This window comes from Python bivittatus, unplaced genomic scaffold (genome assembly GCF_059951505.1).
Source record: "Python bivittatus isolate LINGU-HERP-01145 unplaced genomic scaffold, Pbiv_v1 ctg000340_np1212, whole genome shotgun sequence".
Lineage (NCBI taxonomy): Eukaryota > Metazoa > Chordata > Lepidosauria > Squamata > Pythonidae > Python > Python bivittatus.
Window position 1 is genome coordinate 31182203 of NW_028277056.1, and position 22896 is coordinate 31205098.

General features: G+C 38.5%; 1 protein-coding gene across 4 annotated transcripts in view; it reads right to left on the minus strand.

Annotated features, from left to right (window-relative positions):
• Window positions 1-1275: 1275 nt before the first annotated feature.
• ABI3BP (ABI family member 3 binding protein) overlaps window positions 1276-22896 on the minus strand; it is a 199234-nt gene continuing 177613 nt past the window's right edge. For all 4 annotated transcript variants that reach the window (XM_088140806.1, XM_088140805.1, XM_088140804.1 and 1 more), the window contains 6 exons: window positions 19680-19788; window positions 9353-9432; window positions 8710-8739; window positions 6490-6651; window positions 3860-3982; window positions 1276-3032 (listed from right to left, as the gene is read on the minus strand). In XM_088140806.1, coding sequence (XP_087996932.1) covers window positions 2917-3032; window positions 3860-3982; window positions 6490-6651; window positions 8710-8739; window positions 9353-9432; window positions 19680-19788 — 620 coding nt within the window. In that variant the 3' untranslated portion in view covers window positions 1276-2916. The remainder of the gene's footprint in view (window positions 3033-3859; window positions 3983-6489; window positions 6652-8709; window positions 8740-9352; window positions 9433-19679; window positions 19789-22896) is intronic.

Below are 22896 nucleotides of genomic sequence, written 5' to 3' on the forward strand. Positions count from 1 at the left end.
AGTTGGAGGTTTCTAGTGAAAATGGATCACTACTCACATTATCCCTAGTCTGGAAATATGGTTAACTAAGCTGCTAGAAGATGGTCAGAACCACTTAGGCCATGTTGGTGTTAATTGCACACTTTTTTTCTTCAGGGGTTTGTATTCCTTGAACTTAGCAGTTGCCAGTCCATAATGTCTCTGCCTTGTCAAGGGTCTGCTTAAATAATCAATTCAGTCTGACGATTTGAATTGAATCAACAAGCTAATTGGATCTGACTGATCTCCCCACACTTAATAAATAGTAGAACCAATCTACTTTTTCTTTCATTTTTCCGCATTAAGGTCTCACTGTCTAATGTTTCATTATAGTGGTTATGCTAGTAATATCCTGATCTGTTTCTTTTTTCCCACCTAATGCCAAAATGTTGTGGAATGTCTGATTTGGATAAAGTTGGATATGGGTTAACAAAGTCTCAATTCAGGTAAGATAAGAGACTGTTGGTTACTAGAGAAGCCATCACAGGGCTGGAAGTGGAATTTGTTCTGGGCAAAGGTGTACAACTTGCACACATTGTAATAGTCCAATTTCAGAGAGCTATGGGTGCTTTTACCTAGTTTTAGTTACTGTACCAGCTTCATGAGTCATGCCTTAAATAGCTATATCATGTGAGGTTGTCCTTGAAAAGTGCTTAGGACTTTCAGATAGCATAAAATGCAGTTATTAAATTGGTGTCCTTTATAGACTACATTATAGTTTTCTTGAATTGACTATACTGATTTTCAGATGTGTTTTAAATAAAAGGGATTAATGATTATTGGCATCTGATAAGACATTTTGCCAAGGCAAACTGATACATGAACTTAATTAAAAGTTTCAGGATCTAAACTATAGTGCTGTCCATAAGCATTCCTCTAAGGATCAATTGGATACTTTTCTTGATAGCTCCAAATATCTGCGTTCTATCTCCTAGTCCCACACAATCCTCTAGCTCTCCATGTATATATTCTATATATGGGCAAAGATTTACAAATGGCACTTACTATATGATACTTACTGTCATAAGCCCTTCATATTTCTGTGGACAAGCTTGTGAAATTATTGAAACCCTTCTAAGTGACCCTTGAGATGGGGTCTCTCGATATAGGTCATCTTATAAAGCTTGTGAGGTAGGGTTTGATGCATTTTGATTCTGTCATCAGATAATTTAAAGCAATACTGTCTCGAATGTCTGTTGTTTATTGTTCCTGAAGGACACTGAAAAGCCTTCTAATCAGATCAATGAATGAATGAATGAATGAATGAATGAATGTTGGGAGTGGGGATTACCTTTAGGATTTATGATCTGACATTTCAAATTAGGTACTTTTCAGCTTTGTGTATACTGAATATACCAATAAATCAAATACTACTTATGATTAAAAATATTTTATTAAGAGTACAATGTACCTGCAGTGTACTTAGATTTTTTGTAAACCAAACAATATTCCTTATGTTTATTATATTTTAATACATTGACTAAGCACCATTAAAACTTACATCTCTTTATAATGTTTAAATGTTTAAGCAGTATAAACTTAGCACTTTATGCAGGGAGCAGCTAAATTATTTTCAAAAACAGTCTTCATTTTCCATTCTATAAAGCAGATCACATTACTCTTCAACTTTATATAAAGAAAACATTTTTTAAATATATGTGCTTTGCATATGCTTTGACAGTCTTCTATACTACACACTAGTCCATGTTCCTCTACATTTAACTCAAATAAAATGGCATTGCATTCTTGACATGATGGTCTGGTGGTAGATTTATATATCATGTCAATCTGAATATACCCATTTTCCCAAAGACAGCTTCAAGAACTGATTGAGTCTGCTGTGAACTTTGAGGAGGAAAAACTCTGCTTGAGTTACTTGCATAGCTTTTGTAAATGGCATAGTGCACATGTACTTTGTATTTAGATATCTATACCAAAGCGCACAGTATTTTGAGAAATATCCTTCTGTTAACAAAAAAATCAATTATTAAGGCTTTTGCATCTTTATTTCGCTGTAGCAATGTATTTTTTTCCCTATAAATTGCTGTGGTTTTGGGTGTGTGTGTGTGTGTGTTTTACCATGAGTTAGCATTAATTCAAATCACTAGTGGGAGACAAAAATATACTGAGTCATATTACTTCTACCTATACCAAAAGTAAATGCTATCAGAACCAACACTTTCTTACATACAACCAATCTTTAATGCCATTTTATAAATGTTTTTTGCTGCCATAGGTCAAATGTGTACTGGGTATGCAGAATTAAAGTTTGTACTATCGAACTGAAACTTCCCTTGCCTTGAGGAGCTCTTGCACAATGTTAAGGAAGATTTATCACGTATTTTGGATAAGAAAATGGTTATTGGTATGGGTTCAGTTACATGATTCTTTTGCTTTTTTCATGATATTTTAATTGAAGATATCTGAAATCAGAGCCAGGTATCAGTTTTCTCTAAAGTTTGAATAAAGTCAGCAACTTTTCAATTGGACTGGATTTTTTATAAAGCAGGAGAAACTTCCATTAGTTAACTGATAGAATAATTTAAGTGTGTTTGAAAAGAAGCTAGAATGTGACCATTGGCAATGTACATTGATACATTTCAGAAGATAATATGTTTTTCTGATCAACCTTTCATTAAAGGTGCCTCAAAATATCACAACAATGATAAAAAATAAACTACACCTTTTACAATAAGTACTTAATATTATAAGAGACTATTAGGGAGCCAGCTTCCCAAGACATCACTTTATGATACGTTCTTTCTGCAACAGAACTGTAAATCTGAACATTTATAGTTAAGCAGCCAATGCTATTGAACCCAGTATTCTCGCTAGATTTCTGTATGTAATATCATGACACATTATCTCTGAGCATGGAGCATCAATTTGTTTCTTGTTCTACCATTTTCCAGGTATTGTAGTTCCACACTCATACCAATGAACGTAGGTAGTGTGTGTTGCAGCTCCTATTTTTCCAAAGTGGACAGGTTCTTGACGAACAGCTCTAAAATAACCTGGTTAAAAGAGAAGTCCAACATTTAGTAAAAGTTGAAAATGGGGAGGATGACTCACCTGTGTATAATTAAGTAGCCACACTTTTTAAAAGTGTGTTCTTGAACATGTAAAGTCTAAGCAAAATTTACTTTACAGATGTGTATCACACATGATCATTATGACATATAATTGTTATGAAGCCAACATTTTAAATGGCTTCCTATTCAGTATAGTTTTTGGAGTCATACACAATTGTAGCAACATTATTTTCCAGATAAGTAGTATCTAGAAAAGCCCTAAGGGTGTATGTCACTTTTTATTTTACTTTTGTCAGAATGAACAATGTCATCTTATGGGATCTAGGAGGAATGCCTTCTCTGTGGTGGTCTCTGCCCTTTGCAAACAGTCTTCCCCCAGACGTACAGTTGGTGCCAATCCTACAGGCCTTTAGGGCAGCAGTTAAGACTGGGTTCTTCCCCTGGGTTTTGGGGTCAGGTTGAGTCCCCAATGGATGAATGAGAGGTTTTCAGTTCTGTTTGTCATTTTGTTTTTTTAGTATGTTTTAATGAGTTAGGTTATTTTGTATTAATTAATTATGGTTTTCTTTTTGTATACTGCCCAGAGTCACAGGGTTTGAATTGGGTGGCCATTATGAATGCATAAACAAACATGGTTATGAATGTACTAATATATATATACTTGGTTGTCAGGTATGTACTGTATCAAAGTTGACTCTTGTTCTGCTTCCATCACAAAGTAGACAATTCTGTAGACAGCTTATTACATTTAAAGATGGGAAGATATTGATACTTGATATCCCTTTTATTGTTCTTGGTTTAGAACATACCATCTTTGGTAGGCAGTTGATCTGGCTGAAGCATTTGCCCTGTCCTTCCATCTAAATATGAATCCACAAATTGACAATGATCTTCTCCATGTCCTCTCTGATCTCCTATATTATAAAATGTACCTGGAAAATATTAGAAACACTTTCAAAATACGATTAAAATTCAAATCCAGTAATAAACCGGCAGACCTTGGGTTACAATGGTAATTGGGACTGGAATTTCCATTGTTTGGCAATGAGGTTGTAAAGCGTGATGTCACACGACTGCATCACTTAGTGACCGAAATCCCGGCAGTCCCCATTGCCATCGTTAACCAAATCCCACCGGTTGTTAGGCAAGGATCCACCCCGATCCAAGCCATTCCCAGCTTGGTCCCTCCCAGCCCTGACCCTTGGTAAGGTAAGGGACTGCCTCCTCTTGAACTCCCCCCATTTACCTATCTCCCCCCCCCCACCTCTGCCCTTTTGGCCACCCTGCACAGCAGCACTCCTTGGCAGCTCCAGTGGTGCTGGGGCTGAAGTAGAGGCCTGGGGCCTTCAGCAGTCTCAGCAGTGCTGCCTCAAGCCCTGTGCCACAGTACAAAGCCCCACCAGCCCCCATTACCCTGCACTCCACAGGTTCTGCCACCCCCAGCTGACATTTGCCATCTTCTTCCCACTGCTGACAAGTTGCAGCCGGCTTGTGAAAGTCAGCTGGGGGTGGCAGGGCCTGCGGAGTGCAGGGCGGTGGGGGCAGCTGGGGCTTTGCACTGTGGTGCTGGGGTGGCTGGCTGTGGCACAGGGCTTGAGGAAGCACTCCTCAGTGGTAGTCCCCAGTTTAAGAATGACTTCCATTCCCAAGGTTTGTCCTTGAGTCAAATTTGTATGTAAGCTGGAACAATATTATTGTATAATACTGTATAAGTAGTATTGTGTAATGAACTTGAACCATTGTGTACTTAAATCATTGTGTATTTAACTCAACTTTTGTTACAATAGGCTCCGTTCTTAACTGTGGGTTGTTCTTAACCCAGGGACTACCTGTATTGTGAAACATATTTTGCTAAACACATTTTATGACATTCCATGAAGTACATTCCATCTTGGCTGCTGGGCATGCATATTATATGGTTGGAACAGAGCTGTTCTGTTTTAGGAATTTGTAAGTTTGTCTCTTAATTCTTTTACAGGTAGACCTTGCTTATCAACCATTCATTCAGTGACCATTCATAGTTATGATGGGGCTGAACAAATGGTACTTACGCCCAGACCCCGAAGTTATGGCTGTTGCAGCGCCCCTGCGGTGATGTGATCAAAATTCGGGTGCTTGGCAGCCCACCCACACTTACAACCACAGGGGTGCTTCAACTCCCCCTCCCACCTATTTCCCCTCACCTCTGCCCTTTTGGCTACCCTGCACAGCAGCACTCCTCAATGGCAGTTGCGGTCCTGGTGTCGCTGCCCAGGGCCTTCAGCAGTCTCAGCTGACCGCCACTACCTCTGAGGAGTGCTGCCTCAAGCCCTGTGCCGCAGCCAGCCACCCCAGCACTACAGTACAAAGCCCCTGCTGCCCTGCACTCTGCAGGTCCTGCCGCCCCCAGCTGACTTTTGCCATCTTCCTCCCACTGCTGACAAGGTGCACCCTGCCTGGCCCTATGTGTGGCAACTGCTGGCCACGCCACGACTTCTTCCCAAGGCCATGTGTGCCCTTCTCCAAATTGTGTATTGCCTTCTCAAGATGCTTCGGAAAACTTCACAAGAAGGATGCACCCACTCCTCTCCAAATTGTGCATGCCCTTCTGAAGAATCATTAAAAGGCAGAGTGCAATTTGGAGAAGGGTGTGCAACTTTTCTATGGTCTTTGGTATACCAAATAGTACCAGTGTTTACATTTTCCAATTGTCATGGAAGCTCAGTAGTTTAAATTTTCAGAGTCCTTTTCATAGCCATTGAAGGCAGCATGCAAAATTTAAATCACTTTGCATTTTTCTTTTTGCAACAGCTATTTGCTGAAATGTTCACGTTGGACATTTGATAAATGAGATCACTAGTGGTTGCTCTTTATAGAATCAGTAATGGCATGTTTACACAAGTAGAAACACTATGCTAAACTAGGGAAGATGACTAATACATGGACATTTACTTTCAGTGAAAGCAGCATTAAGTACTGAGGCATGCAGGAGTTTGTCTTGAGTTTGGATAGTATCAATCTCCCATATGACATTGATCTGTTATATGTTTATATAGCCACACTGATCTACAAAGAACATGTTATATTTTTCCATAGCCCATTCCCACAACAATCCGGTGTTGAGAGATAGAATAGCATATGCTGAAACTCAATGTTTGCCAGTATAAAGAAGAGAACCTGGATTATCCATGATGTTTCATGTTGCCTGCATACCTAAAACAGTATATTGATGGAGCTGCCTTGGTGATGGTTAATGACTTTTTGATCTCATATAGGATAAACTTTCCAAGAATTGTCAATCATGCTTACAAATGCCCAGTGTAATTTTACAAAGTTGCTGTGCCTGAAATTTATTTTCAGAGTACACATATTATTGAACCTAGTAATGTCCTGTACTAGCTCATATCAATAGCCTTCCTATATGCTTAGTTGCTGATAGTCAAGAGTTTTGATTTTATACCTGTAAGTGAATCACTGAGGTAAATTTTATATCGAAGGGAATTACACAATTGAACACCCACAAACTTCTTGTACCAAGTCCTCTTGACATACTGTTTTCCCTTGCATTCAGAATAATCATCAGAATTAAAACTGACTTCAGTCCAAATTGCATCTCTTCCCACTGTAAGAAAATAACAAATGAGATCTTGGTTATAATATATGCCAAAATATATATCTGACATAAACACTGTATTTAAGTGAAAAAACAATGTATAAGAATATTAGCATTATTATACAGTATTTTCCCCTTGCTTATCATAAGCCAAAATAAAACCCACACCCCAGTAAATACAAGTACAAAAACAAAACAAAAAACAGCAAAAATAACAGATAACAAGGAAAATGTTAAAAGTAGGAAAAATGAAGTAACATCATAGAGGACAAAAGATTATTAAGAGCTCTTCTATAGCATTACATATTATTTCTGTTTTATTATGTTAATCATGTAATTGTTCATCATATGATTTTTATATATCTTTATTGCTAACTACCTTACACACTATGTCAAAAAGGCCGATTCCAAATTCAATAAATGAACAAGTAAGATAATAAGACTGCCTGGCATCTAAAGGAAAACAAAATTGTGGCTGGGTAAATATATAATGAGAATAATATTGCTTAATTTGGTTTCTACAACAGAAACAGTTCTTTAATAGCCACCCACCATTTTATTTAGAAGATATGAGAATGGGGAGAACCTTAATTAACCTATCTTAAGGATTGACACAGTTAAAATAAATCAAAGGAGCTATGACAATGGACATTCAGATTTCTGAATGCCCTGAATAAAAGTTTTTAACTGAAATGCATTGAGCCAGAAAAATATTTTTCTCAGGAACTTTGAGGGCACTGGAAGATTCAACAGGAACAGATGGCCCTGTAAATATCTGAGCACATGGAGAGTAAACATAAACCTTAATGGGTTCTGGGTGATGGGGCATATTTAAGATAAGCAATAGGGAAATAAATTAATTGCAACAATTTTCAATCACAAACTATTGGTGCAAAAGTGAAGTAATGTTATAAACATATTTTTATTGTTTCATTAAATTATAATTTTAATTATCCTTCTGAAAACTATAAACTGAGATAAAAATGATGTTACAAAGAAAAAAATTGCCTTGGAAATATATTGCAATGAGCACAATAAGATGTCTAAGAAAGGAAGATTTTACTAGAAGAGAATACTTATAGCTCAGGGTTGAACTGTGGAGTCCTTGGTGCTTTCTGAGCTTGGTTGTTTACTGGCAGACATTTCATTACCTGACGCAGTAACATCATCAGTGCTAGTAAATGTGGGGGGTTCTCCCTGTTTGTATACAGTAGCTTGCCAGTATTGGTAGGGTGTGGTTTTCTCCTTGGTAGTTCCTTGATTGGTAGTTGGAGAGAAGCCAACAGCCAGATAAACAGGGATTAACACCAGATAAAGAAGCAAGCAGAAAACAATGCCCTGATCAAGGAACTACCAAGGAGAAAACCACACCCCCACCAACACTGGCAGGGTAAACTACTGTATATAAATAGGGAGTAAACCTCACACTCACAAGCACTGATGATGTTATCTAGTCAGATAATGAAATGTCTGCAAGCAAACAACCAAGCTCAGATAGCACCACGGACTCCAAAGGAAGATTTTATTAAAAAAAAAACCCTGTATTAAATGAAACTATTATAAATAAATGAAAACATTTACTCTTCTTGACTGTTTTGAATTGTTTCTAGCTTGGCAAAATAAGGCATTTCTGTTTCTCTAAAACTGGTTTATGGCAGTATTTTTTCATGGCTGCTCAACATTTTTAGAACTCAAGGTGTAACTGATGGTGTATTTCTGGATGAGTGGCAGAAGGCTGACAATGTTTTGCTAAACCACTTATTAAATAAGAAGCAGCCTATTCATTTCACAAACTTGTCTTTTAATTTAATGACATGGACTAAGAAAATATGGCCTGCATTTGGTACATTTATGCCTGCTGAATTTGAGCCACTAAAGCACCACATCACCTTGTCTGGGCTATTCTCTGGTAAACATTTAATTGACAGGAATGATTTGCAAATGGCATAGGTTGGAAAAAATGTACAAAATGCCTTTCTCTTCTAAACATTTTCTCTCATATAGCAGCACATTATCTGATCTCAAAAACATTCTCCCATAAGCATGCTATATGTAGAGAGGACTTACTTGAAATAGACTCTGTCACTCTTGGGTCAGCTGTAAAGAAAGGGGAAGAGAGAAGCAGACAGTAAGGGAAAACAAGTAATAAGATCAGTCTCCAAGAAACAAACAAAAACAAAAAAAACTTCCCCAAACCTTCTACCTAGAATTTTAGAAACACAGTAAAGACATTGTAAAAGAAACTTTTTTTAAAAGAAAAAAATGTAATTGGCATGAACTTTTAGAATTAGGATGTGGTTTGACATTAGGACCAATTCCATCTGAACATCCAACAGTTGAGTTCAAAAAACTGAAAGATAATATTTTAAAAATAATTTATCTAATGATTCTTGTCAGCCCAAAATGAGACTAAATTGGCTATAATATAAACACTTCATGGAATTTTTAAACATATTTTTAGTAAAGTGTTGGTATTTTATTTCTTAAAGAAATTCTACATCAACCCAATTTGGTTTGCACTAATAAATGAAATGTTAATTGTTCATTTTCAATTCCAGTTTAAACAAATATTAATATGAAGGTTTGTTGAGTTGCTATAAGTTTTTGATCTAGACACATTTATAACTTTATCTGTTTTTTTCCCCTCTATAAATTTGTAAAGAATTAAAAGAGAGTTATGTCTAATTGACACAGTTATTGGGATTCTTACCTGATTCAGTTCTAAATGGCTTTGATTCACTACTTGGGCCTTCCCCAAGAGGGTTGCTAGCTATCACAACAAATTCATAGCTAGGAAGAAAATAAATAAAATGTACTTTATTTTTTGTTAAAAAATATCAAGCCTCTTACATAAAACAATCATACTGGTCCTACAAAAGGATTTTTCTAAAGATTATTAAATACTGTATTACACATGAAATCTTAGCATGTAAAAATTCTACGTAAATAGTTTTTCTCAACTTGAAATAATTTCTGTACCACAGATTGTATTACCTCTGTATTTCAAACCATTCAACAGTACATAAATGTAAATAAATTTAAAAGAACTGAAAATGAAAAGCATCTCAATGTGCAACTTTTTCTGGAATGGCTAGTTTAAGAACTTTGCTCAACTACATGTTGTGCCTTTACTCAACTACATGTTGTACACAGTTATGCCCTTTCCTGGATTGGGAGGCCCTCCTGTCAGTCACTCGTGCCCTAGTCATCTCCCATATAGACTACTGCAATGCGTTCTACATGGAGCTACCCTTGAAGAGTATCCAGAAGCTACAGCTGGTTCAAAATGCAGCTGTGTGGGCAATTTTGGGTGCCCCAAAGATGGCACATGGTACATCTTCACTGTGGGAGCTGCATTGGGTGCCAGTTTGCTTCTGGGTCCAATTCAAGGTGTTGGTTATCACCTCTAAAGCCCTACATGGCATGGGACCGGGTTTCCTGAGGGACCATGTTACCCCCATTATATCAACCCATTCCACCCAGTCAAACAGAGGGGGTATGCTGCGGACCTCATCGATGAAAGAATGTTGGCTGGCAGGGCCCAGAATAAGAGCCTTCTCTGCCATGGTCCCTGCCCTGTGGAGTACCCTCCCCACCAGAGGTGAGGCAAGCCCCTACTCTATCGACCTTCCAGAAAGCGGTTAGGACCTGGCTCTGCCAACTTGCAAGAGGCAAGAAAAGGGGCAACCAACCTTGAAGATGTTCCTGTATGTTAATATCCTTTATACCAGCAGCACCTTGGAAGATATTATTATATATGTATGAATATGTTTTTATTGTTTTTATTGTATTTTAATTAATATTTATTTTTTGTTTTTACTGTAAACCACCCAGAGTCACTTCCTAGTTCCAAATTTGAAATATAAATAAAAATAAACAAACTTAAGGAGAAAAGATAAATCAATATCCTTCTCTCTAATACTAAAATGTTGGGGTGGGGGTAATGATGACATAATAGTTTCTATATATTGTCAGATGTATTATATCATCAGAGCCATTTATTTATTTATTGATTGATTGATTGATTGATTTGATTTGATTTGATTTGTATGGCCACCTATCTTAAAACACAATTATTGCTGGCTCACAACAACAATAAAACCCTAAACTATAAAAACCATAAAACAGTAAAACAACCAAAACCCAGCACCTCAGTCATCCCCTTGGGATGCACCAACAACCAACCCAAGATACCTCACTCTACCCTATCACCTGGGTAAAAGGTCAGGACTTGATGGTCTTCTGGAAGGCTAAAAGGGTGGAGGCCTGCCAGATCACTGGTGGCAGGGTATTCCATAAGGTAGGGGAAGCCATGGAAAAGACACGCTTCCAAGGTCCCACTAGATGGCAACATTTCAAGGAAGGGACCTGGAATGTGCCTACCATATCCAATCTGGTAGGCTGGGCAGATACCCTCAGGGAGAGGCAGTCCCACAGATAACCTGGTCCATGCCATGTAGGCCTTTAAAGGTAATAACCAGCACCTTGAATTGCACCCAGAAGGAAACTGGGAGCCAGTCCAGCTCATGCAACAGAGGCGTAATGTGGGCGAACCTAGAAATGCTCAGCACTGTGCATACCGCTATATTCTTGTAAAAGGCTGTGAGAATAACCTTGGAAGACAGGGGGAGGAACCACAGCCTAGATAACTGTTAGACAAAAGATATCTCAGCACACAGAAGGAATGGGGGTGTAGAAAGCATCTCAGAAGGGACCCTCCCTAGTTTTCTGGAAAGTGAAGGCAAGGGAGGGGAGAAGTGCTTTCAGACTTGCAAGATTCTGTTACTGTAACCTTACAATAAAGGTAATGTTACTTATTCATGGTTTGGTTTCTTGTCTGGACTACCTTGACTGCTGACATCAATCTTGCAAGTCTGAGTGCACTTGTTTATATTTTCTCTTATTTCTATTAATTTTCTGACCACAGTATGCTGATATGCAAAATGAATAGAACACCATTGCAAAGTTCATTTACATTTTACAATGGGTGTGAATTAAATAGGAAAAATATGTCTGGCCTGTATAATTAAGGTAACTTCTAAGATTTTCCAAAACTCAATATAGTTTAGCAATTTTTTTTTTTAGCTTAGCAACATAGATTGTTTCAAACATACTTAAGGAAATGGCTGTGTTATTACCTTAAGAAGACTTTTGCCTTGATAATTGATAAACATTAATTGTTAAAACTGATAGTTTAATATACCCTTAGAACAAACAATGTTTCATCTAATTTTCCAATGTCAAAGATCATATATGTACTGCATCCTTACATTTCTCAGTCAAATCCCAAATGACCAAGGTTAAATTATCATATTTCAAACACATTACAGATAGTCCTCAGGTTACAACGGCAATGGGAACTGGGATTTCCATCACCAAGTGATGCGATTTTAAACCCTGAAGTCATGTGACTGCATTGCTTAGTGAATGAAATCCCAGCAGCCCCAGGACTGTGCAGGTCATTAAGTGAGGATCTCACGTGACCATGAAGTGGGAAGAGGCAGGAGTCCCAAGCAAGCAGGTGGCGGGTGACAGCTAAGGGCTGGGGAGCAGGTGCCGCAGGTATGCTCTACGAAGAGTGGGGCTTGCTATGGCATGGGGCTTGAGGTGGCACTCTTCAGTGGTGGCAGCCTTCAGCAATCTCAGCCCATCGCTGCTGCCCCTGGGCTTCTACTTCAGGCCCAGTGCCATCCAGAGTGCTGCCTCAAGCCCCAAGCAGTGCCAGCTACCTGCAAGCCCCAGCACTGCCAGCCAACCCCAAGTCACAGCAAGCCCTGCGTCACCTCAAGCCCTGCACTTTCTAGTGCCCTCCCCCAGCACCCGCCCCTCCACCTGCAGCTCTCACCCACCGGCCTGTTTACCTCTTCCCAGGCAAAGAAGGTGATAAAGGTCAGCTGGGGCAATGGCAGGGTGGTGGTTGTAAATGTGGGCAGGCCTGAATTTGTGGGGGCACTGTGATGGCCTGAATTTTGAGGACTGGTCATGAGTTATTTTTTTCAGCACCATCGTAACTTTGAACCATCTTTGAACAAATGGATGTAACTTGAAGACTATCTGTATGCAGAAACCTAGCTCTCTGCAGAAGGCTGTAATACTGGGAAAGGTGGAAGGAAAGTAAAGAAAAGGACAACCAGCAGCAAGATGGTTGCACACAGTTACAGTGGCAATGGTGCACTGCTGGAAAACCCAGAGGACCAAGTTACAGACAAATCTTCATGGAGAAAATCTATGTGGTCACTACGAGTTAACATCGACTTCATGGCACACAATCAATCAGTCCTTAAACTGCTCTGTTCTGTACTGCTGTGGCTTAACTCTAAACTGGTTTAAATAAAATCTGTTCAAATTGAGATACTTGGGAGTGGCTTACATGACATTTAATCTAGACAGCAGGCAATTTAGGCCACCATTGGATAATTCCCCTGTTGCTGTGGCTACCCTACTTTCCATTCCAGGAAAGCAACCGTCAATTGCTTTTCTCTCTGTGGGCAGGTCTGACTGGAATATATACTTGTGTGTGTGTGTATGTGTGTATACACACACACAAACATTTAGAAATACACAAAGTTAAATGTATATACATAAATAATCAAAATGCATGTATATTCAGGCACAATAACCAGCTTTAAAATAACCCCCCCTTTTTTCATTTTCCCATTTTTTTTTTCTCATTATGGTCATTCTGGTTATAACAATTGCTTGACAGGCAGAATACCTTTGGTTCAAAATCTGCTATGTTTCAAACCTGGGACATTCTGCATACCAAACATCATAAGCAGTATGCCATTCAGAAACACCTACAGTGGGGCAAAAAAGTATTTAGTCAGCCACCAATTGTGCAAGTTCTCCCACTTAAAAAGATGAGAGAGGCCTGTAATTTTCATCATAGGTATACCTCAACTATGAGAGACAAAATGGGGGGAAAAAACCCAGAAAATCACATTGTCTGATTTTTAAAGAATTTATTTGCAAATCATGGTGGAAAATAAGTATTTGGTCACCTACAAACAAGCAAGATGTCTGGCTCTCACAGACCTGTAACTACTTCTTTAAGAGGCTCCTCTGTCCTCCACTCGTTACCTATAGTAATGGCACCTGTTTGACCTTGTTATCAGTATAAAAGACACCTGTCCACAACCTCAAACAGTCACACCCCAAACTCCACTATGGCCAAGACCAAAGAGCTGTTGAAGGACACCAGAAACAAAATTGTAGACCTGCACCAGGCTGGGAAGACTGAATCTGCAATAGGCAAGCAGCTTGGTGTGAAGAAATCAACTGTGGGAGCAATAATTAGAAAATGGAAGACATACAAGACCACTGATAATCTCCCTTGATCTGGGGCTCCACGCAAGATCTCACCCTGTGGGATGATCACAATGATCACAAGAACGGTGAGCAAAAATCCCAGAACCACACGGGGGGACCTAGTGAATGACCTGCAGAGAGCTGGGACCAAAGTAACAAAGGCTACCATCAGTAACACACTACGCCGCCAGGGACTCAAATCCTGCAGTGCCAGATGTGTCCCCCTGCTTAAGCCAGTACATGTCCGGGCCCGTCTGAAGTTTGCTAGAGAGCATTTGGATGATCCAGAAGAGGATTGGGAGAATGTCATATGGTCAGATGAAACCAAAGTAGAGCGTTTTGGTCTAAACTCAACTCGTCGTGTTTGGAGGAGAGAGAATGCTGAGTTGCATCCAAAGAACACCATACCTACTGTGAAGCATGGGGGTGGAAACATCATGCTTTGGGGCTCTTTTTCTGCAAAGGGACCAGGACGACTGATCCGTGTAAAGGAAAGAATGAATGGGGCCATGTATCGTGAGATTTTGAGTGAACACCTCCTTCCATCAGCAAGGGCATTGAAGATGAAATGTGGCTGGGTCTTTCAGCATGACAATGATCCCAAACACACCGCCCGGGCAACGAAGGAGTGGCTTTGTAAGAAGCATTTCAAGGTTCTGGAGTGGCCTAGCCAGTCTCCAGATCTCAACCCCATGGAAAACCTTTGGAGAGAGTTGAAAGTCTGTGTTGCCCAGCGACAGCCCCAAAACATCACTGCTCTAGAGGAGATCTGCATGGAGGAATGGGCCAAAATACCAGCAATAGTGTGTGAAAACCTTGTGAAGACTTACAGAAAATGTTTGACCTCTGTCATTGCCAACAAAGGATATATAACAAAGTATTGAGATGAACTTTTGATATTGACCAAATAGTTATTTTCCACCATGGTTTGCAAATACATTCTTTAAAAATCAGACAATGTGATTTTTCTGGATTTTTTTCCCCATTTTGTCTCTCATAGTTGAGGTATACCTATGATGAAAATTACAGGCCTCTCTCATCTTTTTAAGTGGGAGAACTTGCACAATTGGTGGCTGACTAAATACTTTTTTGCCCCACTGTATATGTTATATACATATGCTGAAGCTGCAGCAGATTTACTTGCAGGACAGCTGGGAAAATGAGACGAAGGGGGGTTCATGCCTCTGTATGGTAGTCAAAGGGCAGGGGCTTGCCTAGAACAAAGTGTGGTGCAGCACAAACTGGAAAACATGACTTTTAATATGAAGGAGGAAAACCCAGGCGGAGGCTGCATTTCTTGGGGCTAGAGGTAGGTAGAAGATGATGTCCATTCCTTACCACCAAATTATTGGTGGCCTACACTCATGACAAAGCAATCTGACAGTGCAGATATGCCCAAACCATTCAGCAGAATAGGCATTCAGCTCCAAATGTCAAAAGCCTATACATTTCAGTGGCTAAAAAAACCCCTTTCGAAATAATATTAACAATGAATAACTTTAAACATTGGCCATGAGACAGAGCAGGTAGCCAGAGTGGCTATCATAATGGGCCTCTTTCCAAGTGTTATACTGGCAATTAGGAATAGCTGGATAGGAGTGGGAAACTGACAATGCTATACAGTACTCTATGATGGCAACTGATGTTGACTCAGTTTTCTGCTACTCCTCAGGAAAGGCAGCTAATAAGGACACCTTCTACACTTGGACCAACCCTCTTTGTAGTGGCTGATAGCTTTTCTCTTTCCTCTTAGGGGGTTCTGTTGATACAACCTTTCTTCAGAAAGGCTGTCTCTAGAATAGCTCTGTTGAAATAATGGAGTAACCTAAACAGTGTGGAGAAATCTCAAGCAATGGTTCCAGCTAGTGAATTATTATGGTTGCTACTAGACTTGGAATCCATGGTAGCATAATATGTCAACAATGATTATTTCCTATACTATCTACATGAAGCTGGCCTGAACATTAAGCCACATTGTCCGGCATAGATTATCCTGCAAAGAATTCATTCCAACAAAGCCTCAAGAATGTTTGTGCATATGTTGGATTGCAACCAAAGTCTACAACTAGCCATGGCTAACGGTGGTGCATGACATTTATTGTTAATCCAGCTATTATTTTAAGTTGGCCAACCATATCTTAGTCTTTGTGAAGATTTTACTTTTTTTTGTTCATTGTTTCACAATCCCAGATGAAAGCAACTGTTGAAATACCAAGGTATCTAAGTATGAAAATCCACAATATGTAATATTGTTTTTGAACGTTTGTCAAGACAGACTTGACTAATTCCAACAGTATTTAATAATCTGAGGAATACTGAGTGAACCAAATTATGGGCAAAATGTTTTGTATTTTCCAGTTTCTTGTACTTTGTTAAGTCTTAAGATGCTATTTTTCCTTACTCTGTAGTACTGCAAACATTATTTCTGGTAGCTTTCCAAGTTTGAAAGCCAAAATACTCCTCATCCAAGGGAAAATAAAGAAACAGAACAATGACATAAATTGATTATTGGGTTTCTGTTGCCATAACAGAATGGAACACCTGCATCAGGTCAGTGTCTTTAACAAGTGTATGGAATTTTCCAGTAAGCCAGATATCCAAAAACAAAAACCAAACAAAACCCCCACCCAAACCCAAAAACTGAACAGCAGTAAACTTTCAGAGTTTCAAAGAAGTAACAGACAAAATGAACATCCCATAAACTTTAAAATTTAAAGTATGGGTATACCACCTTTAATTTTAATGCCTACTGACAATTGATAGTACTGATGAAAGGCTACTGACACAGAAAAAAACATTTGGAGGCCTTAGAGACCCAAAGTCAGAAGTTTTGAACTTACATTTTACAGCATCCAAGTTCACAATATTCTACCACTGTTTTAGCCTTCCAGTCAAAGCAAATAAATATCCTTAATTATAATTGGTATCATAATTAGAAATATAATCACTCCTACCATGCATATCCCTAAGTTTTTGTATGCCCTTTTGTTTTTCCCCCTAAAGGATCTGCCATTTATTTTTTGGACTTATGTCTGAAGTGCACTTTCTTAGAGATGTTTATAACCGATTCACTTGTTCATAACATACGTACAGTATAAGGCTTAATGCAATATTTCTATCAACATATGAAAAGATGCACCTAAAACAGATAAACCTCAGATTGCAGCAAAAAGTGGCTTTAGGTGCAAGGTTTTAGGTGCAGTGAAATTAGCTCCTGTCCTGGCTATAGATCATATGCATCCTTCATCAATTTGCCACCTTAAACTGCTATTTGCTTCTGACAACTTATCAAGATAAAGTGATATTTAACTGCTATTTCCTTTTGCTCTCTTCCTCCATCTGAAAAAGCTCATTAATAATGAGCATCGTGTGAGAGCAACTCCACATATGTTCATATAATATTCATGTTCAAATTATGTTCATATTAACAGGGATAGCAGCTGAAGAAGAAGGGATATTTCAGCAGGCAACTGAAGAAAGATTTACAGTAGGTTTGGTGTTTCTCAAACGAGTCTCGTCCTGAGTTTCCTTCCATTCTTCTGTCCTATCTTCTTATACAGTATAAGCTAATTGATCAATATCCTCAAACCCTGGACAAATAGGCTAGTGAAACTGGAACTAAATTCAGATACTACCAAAATCATTGCCAGTTCAATACAGTTTCTTCTTATTTAGGAAGTTGTATTTCAAACATGTGAAATGGAACTTCTATAAGAAAGACACACAGCAGAACATGGTATGGTTATCTATGGCCAAAATATATACTTTTTCAGGCTTCAGAAAAAATATTTTATCAAGCAAATGTGCAACCACACTTCTTTGCAATATCTGACAGCCAAAATACTGTATATGTTATGCAGGAAATCTGTGATCAGATCTTGCCATTTTTAAAGAAGATTGAACAGCAACTGAAAAACATCCTGATTTAGATGGGGATTGCACAATTTCTCATTCAAAAATTTTCTAATTTCTCAATCTGGAGAAAAAAATGGGGTATTTGGGTGTTCCAAATAGTCCTGTAGCTTTTGTCATGTATATTAAGGAAAATGGATAAAATGGGGAAAGGTGATTTGATCCAATAATTGCAGGAACTGTATACTGTTATGAATTTTCAAATACAGCAAAACTGAACTTGCAGACACAGAAATGGAAGTACTCAAATATATACAACAGATATCTCTCTTCCTATTTCAGTAGGTGATAGCCCCTGGCTGACCTTAGTTTGGAATCTAAGTGGAGAGCCTGGTTGATACTTAAGTGCAGACCAGGAAATTCCAGGATTGTAGACTAGATTGGTAAATTAAAAAAGCATTCCAGAAGAAGATTATGGAAAACCATTTCCAGACTGTTGCCAAAGTAATTATGTGAGTGTGTTCATGAAAACACCAGGTTTCAAGCCTTACTTAAAAAAAAGACTTCTGAAAAATAATATACATATTTTAACCTATGTTATAAAAATAAATCACGTTCAATTATTGCAGGTTGGTCCCTGAGTAAAGCAAAACAAGAAATGGTAAAAAAAATGACTGGTGTATAGTTCAGTACCATCAACCATGGTATCCTTCTGGGTTGCCTGCAAGGGTTGGGAGTTGAGGACATTGTGTTGCAATGGTTCCACTCCTTCCTAAGCACATGGTTCCAGTCAGTGATCCTGAGTGATGAGCAATCAAGAACTTATCTGCCACAGGACTCAGTCCTCTTGCCCATGTGTTTAATACCTATTTGAAAACTCTGGAAGGGGACAACCATAGGTTTGGGGTGAGGTATCATCAATATGCTAATTATTCCAGTTGGTCATCTCTACCCTGGTCCAAGGTATAATGGATATTCTCATCCAGTGTGTGGAAACTGTAGGGGAACTAGATGAGATAAAAGAAGCTCAGGCTGAATTCTATCAAGATGAACTTGCTATTTTCAGAAACTATTTGCCTCTCTGTTCCTATTTTAGTTCTGGAAGGAATTGCAATCCTCCAGAAAGAACAGATGTACAATCTAGGGATTGTCTTGGACTCATGGGTCTTGTTACATCAGCAAGAAGAGGCTGCAGCTATGGGAGCCTTTGCCCAGTTTGGGGGCAAAAGTTGTGACTTTTCTTGCAGCACAAGGACCTGGCAACAGTAACTTTTGCCCTTATCATGTCCAGACTGGATTATTGTAATGCTCTCTACTTGCCTTTGAAGATGACTCAGAAGCTTCAACTGTTGTTGAATGCAGCAGCCTGTTTGCTTGTGAGTTCAGCAGTGTTACACCTTTATTGCACTGCTGATTGGCTATGCATATATTGGTTATGCAAGTTTAATTTAAAATGGTGTTTTGATCTTCAAAGCATTACAAGGCTTGGGTCCAGGACATTTTCAGAACTGTCTTTTCTGAGTAGATTTAGAGTCCCAGTGGCAGGAACCAGGAAGTAGCCATGCTCTGTGGCTGCCCTGGCTGTTTAGAAAAGCTTTTCTTCTCCAACTACAGATGGTCCCTTCACTTCAGGAAAATGGTAAAAACTGCTCTTTGGCTACATATTTGGAGCCTAGTGTCCTTTTTTTTTTTTTTTTTTGCTCAATCTTACCTGCTTTTATTACTGATGTTAGTTAAATTTTAATATGTTTAGTATGTTGAATTTATGCACATTGCCCAAAACCGACCAAATGGAATAGTATACAAATTTTTGCAGTGTATACATAAATGCACATTTAATTTCATTATTATTGTAAAATTCCTTTTAACAACATTACCTTGTATTAGGTTTCAGGTTTTCCACTGTAGAATGGGTTTGATTTGTAGTTGTAACGGACTTATCTTTTCCAGCTGGGCCTCCATTTTCTGTTGAGACAACTTTATATTCTGAAATTAAGAAGATCATGTTGAATCATTACTTAGATTATTTTAGTTTTGTAAAATCTGTTTATCAGGTGTCTGTTTTGCTCCTTCATGTTCCTACTGTAAACAAGTTACAATATAGTTCAAAGTGTGTTTCTTTTAAAAATTAGAAAATTTTACTACTGTATTGAATAAACAAATTTCCCTTTAGTTGCATACTTAATGTAGCTTAATTCTGGAATAATATATCAAAACCCTATTTGCCAGAAACCATATTTAATGTCTCATATTTTTTTAAAAACTGCTGAGGTAGAAATCAATGTTGAAATAAGCAGACTGTCCCAACTTTATTTACTTAGCCTAAGACACTGGTTTAATTATAATAAAAATGGTTATAATTGATAATATTTTCAATCAGGGTTTAAAGGGGAGGAATGGCAGACTGAAGACTTTGCCATGAAAATGGAGTTGACGACTGCAGCGAAGAATGAAGAGCCGGTGAGTAGACTGGCTCTTTGGAACCTCTTGGGACAAGGAGAGGATAGGAAATCACCTACATATGCTCCAGAAGGCTACTTCTCATGAAGACACTGCAGGACAGTGGTCTCCTGTGGGTTTGAGTGCTGGAAGACAATGGGAATAGCCATCTTGCTCGCAACCACAGTCAGTACCTTTTAAAGGACACTAAGTTCGCTAACTGGACTTTCTAATCACTTTCAGAAATTGCTTATTAACTACTTCTAAGCTATTAGAGACTTTCAGAATGACAAGTTTGAAAAGGCTGGGTGAGTTTGCCTTCAATCCTGAATGAAAGAGAATTTTAATCATAAGCTTAAGAATTTAAAGAATCTGAAATAAACAGCAAAAGCTAAATAGGATTTTGATCTTAGACAGTTAAAAACAGACTAAGAGTCCAGTTAAATTTGGAATATTGAAACTTTTACAATAAGATTTTGGAATTAATCATAAAGTACAAACAGTTTCTTGTGGGAAATAGATCCTCTCTTGGTTTTTGCAAGACATAACATAGATAAGCAATTTCATGATTTTAAAAACTGGACACTAGAGGGGACTAAATATTTTAGGTAGAGGAAAGATATATAGGCCTGTAAGATGATGCAAAATGTTATGACAATAAACATTTTGAAGGAGACTTTTGAAGAATGGAATCATAAAAAGTAGCCATGATATCAACAATGTCAGTAATCATGCCTGCTTCTATGGATAGACTATGTCCAAAAGCTGTTATGAAGAAATGACAGATGTAGAACAAATTTTATCTGACAAGGTAGAGTTGGTATTGAAAGTGGATTTATAACTGACAGGCCAAGAGAAAGACTTAGAAAAGGATGTTACACTGGATCTACAAAAGAAACTGGCTGAGGTTTTAAAATTTAAAAGGGAAATACAAATGGCAAACAAAGAGAGTGACCTGGATAATTTTTTACTATTTTTTATAATTTTTTACTATTATTTATAGTGATTTACAAAAGAGGCTTGTTAAACTTTGAAGAACTCTGTGTGATGAGACAAAGAAGAAATGAAGAGAAATAAAATCCTATGACAATATTTGAATGAACTAAAGATTAAGACTGTTAGAAGTAAAAGGAAGGAATATAAAGTTGGTTTATTTGCTCAAGGCTAAAACAAGGTATTTTATTATATTATTATATTATTATATTATTATTATTATTATAAACTTTATTGTCATTGTACCTCGTACAACGAAATTAAATGCCATCCCCAGTACACCTTATAAATATAAAAACCATAGAATAAAAAACACACCTTTCACATTCCATTCACCATTGCACAACACCTGATGTTACAATAATATTGCACTATACAGTAGAGTTCAATATAGCTGCAGCTCTGAGATAGAAGCTGTTCTTCAGCCTATTTGTCCTTGTTTTTATTATCCTGTACCATCTGCCAGATGGTAATAGTTCAAAAAAAGAATGTCCTGGGTGGGATGGATCCTTAAGAATGTTTTGAGCTTTCTTAAGGCAGTGGGAGCTGTAAAGTTCTTCCAAAGAGGGGAGAGGGCAACCAATGATCCTCTGGGGAGTGGTGGTAGCCCTCTGGAGCGCTTTCCTATCTGCCACTGTGCAGTTAGCAAACCATACACAGGTGCAGTAGGTTAAAATGCTCTCTATAGTGTAGTGGTAGAAGGTCACCAGCAGTTTTTCATTCAGTTGTTGTTTCCTGAGAAGTCTCATGTAGTATAATCTCTGCTGGGCCCTCTTAACCAATGCTGCAACATGAGTGCCACAGGTCAGGTCCTCCTTTATGGTAACACCCAGAAACGTAAAACTGGCCACCTGCTCCACTTGGTCTCCATTGATAACCAGGGGCTGGACGTCTAATCTATTCCTTCTATAGTCCACTATAAGCTCCTTGGTCTTATTGACATTGAGGGCCAAATTATTGTCTCCACACCACGAAACATTAATGTTTAAACATACTTGGAATACTAAACATTTGTTTTCAGATATATATAAGGCCCATGGTTCTTCAAAACCCTCCGGAAGGCCAGGAGTGAGGGGGCCAATCTCACCTCAGGGGGCAAGATATTCTATAGCAGAGAAGGCCTGCCTTCTGGACCCCGCTAATCGGAGCTCTTTTACTGAGGGGGTCCGGAGCATACCTTCTCTGTGTGATCGGGTGGGATGGGTTGAAGTCATGGGGAAGAGGCAGTCCCTCAGGTAACCTGGTCCCACACCATGTAGGGCTTTAAAGGTAATAACCAACACCTTGAATTGGACCCAGAAGCAACTGGTACCCAATGCAGCTCGTGGAGCAATGGTGTTATATGGGTCCTTCTTGGGGCTCCAAAAATAGCCCCCGTGGCTGCATTGTGGACCAGCTGTAGCTTCTGGATACTCTTAAAGGGTAGCCCCATGTAGAGTACATTGCAGTAGTCTATCTGGGAGATAACAAGGGCACGAGTGATTGTTCAAAGGGCAGTTATTGTATAACAATAGCAACATCACTAATAAATATGAGAAAGTATGATAGTTCTCACTATCAACAAGAATTGACCATGAACATGTTAACAAAATTTTCAGTGAATTCAGAGCACACAGAAGAATTGCCTGACATCTGTTGCCATGGACAGGGAACATGGAAAGG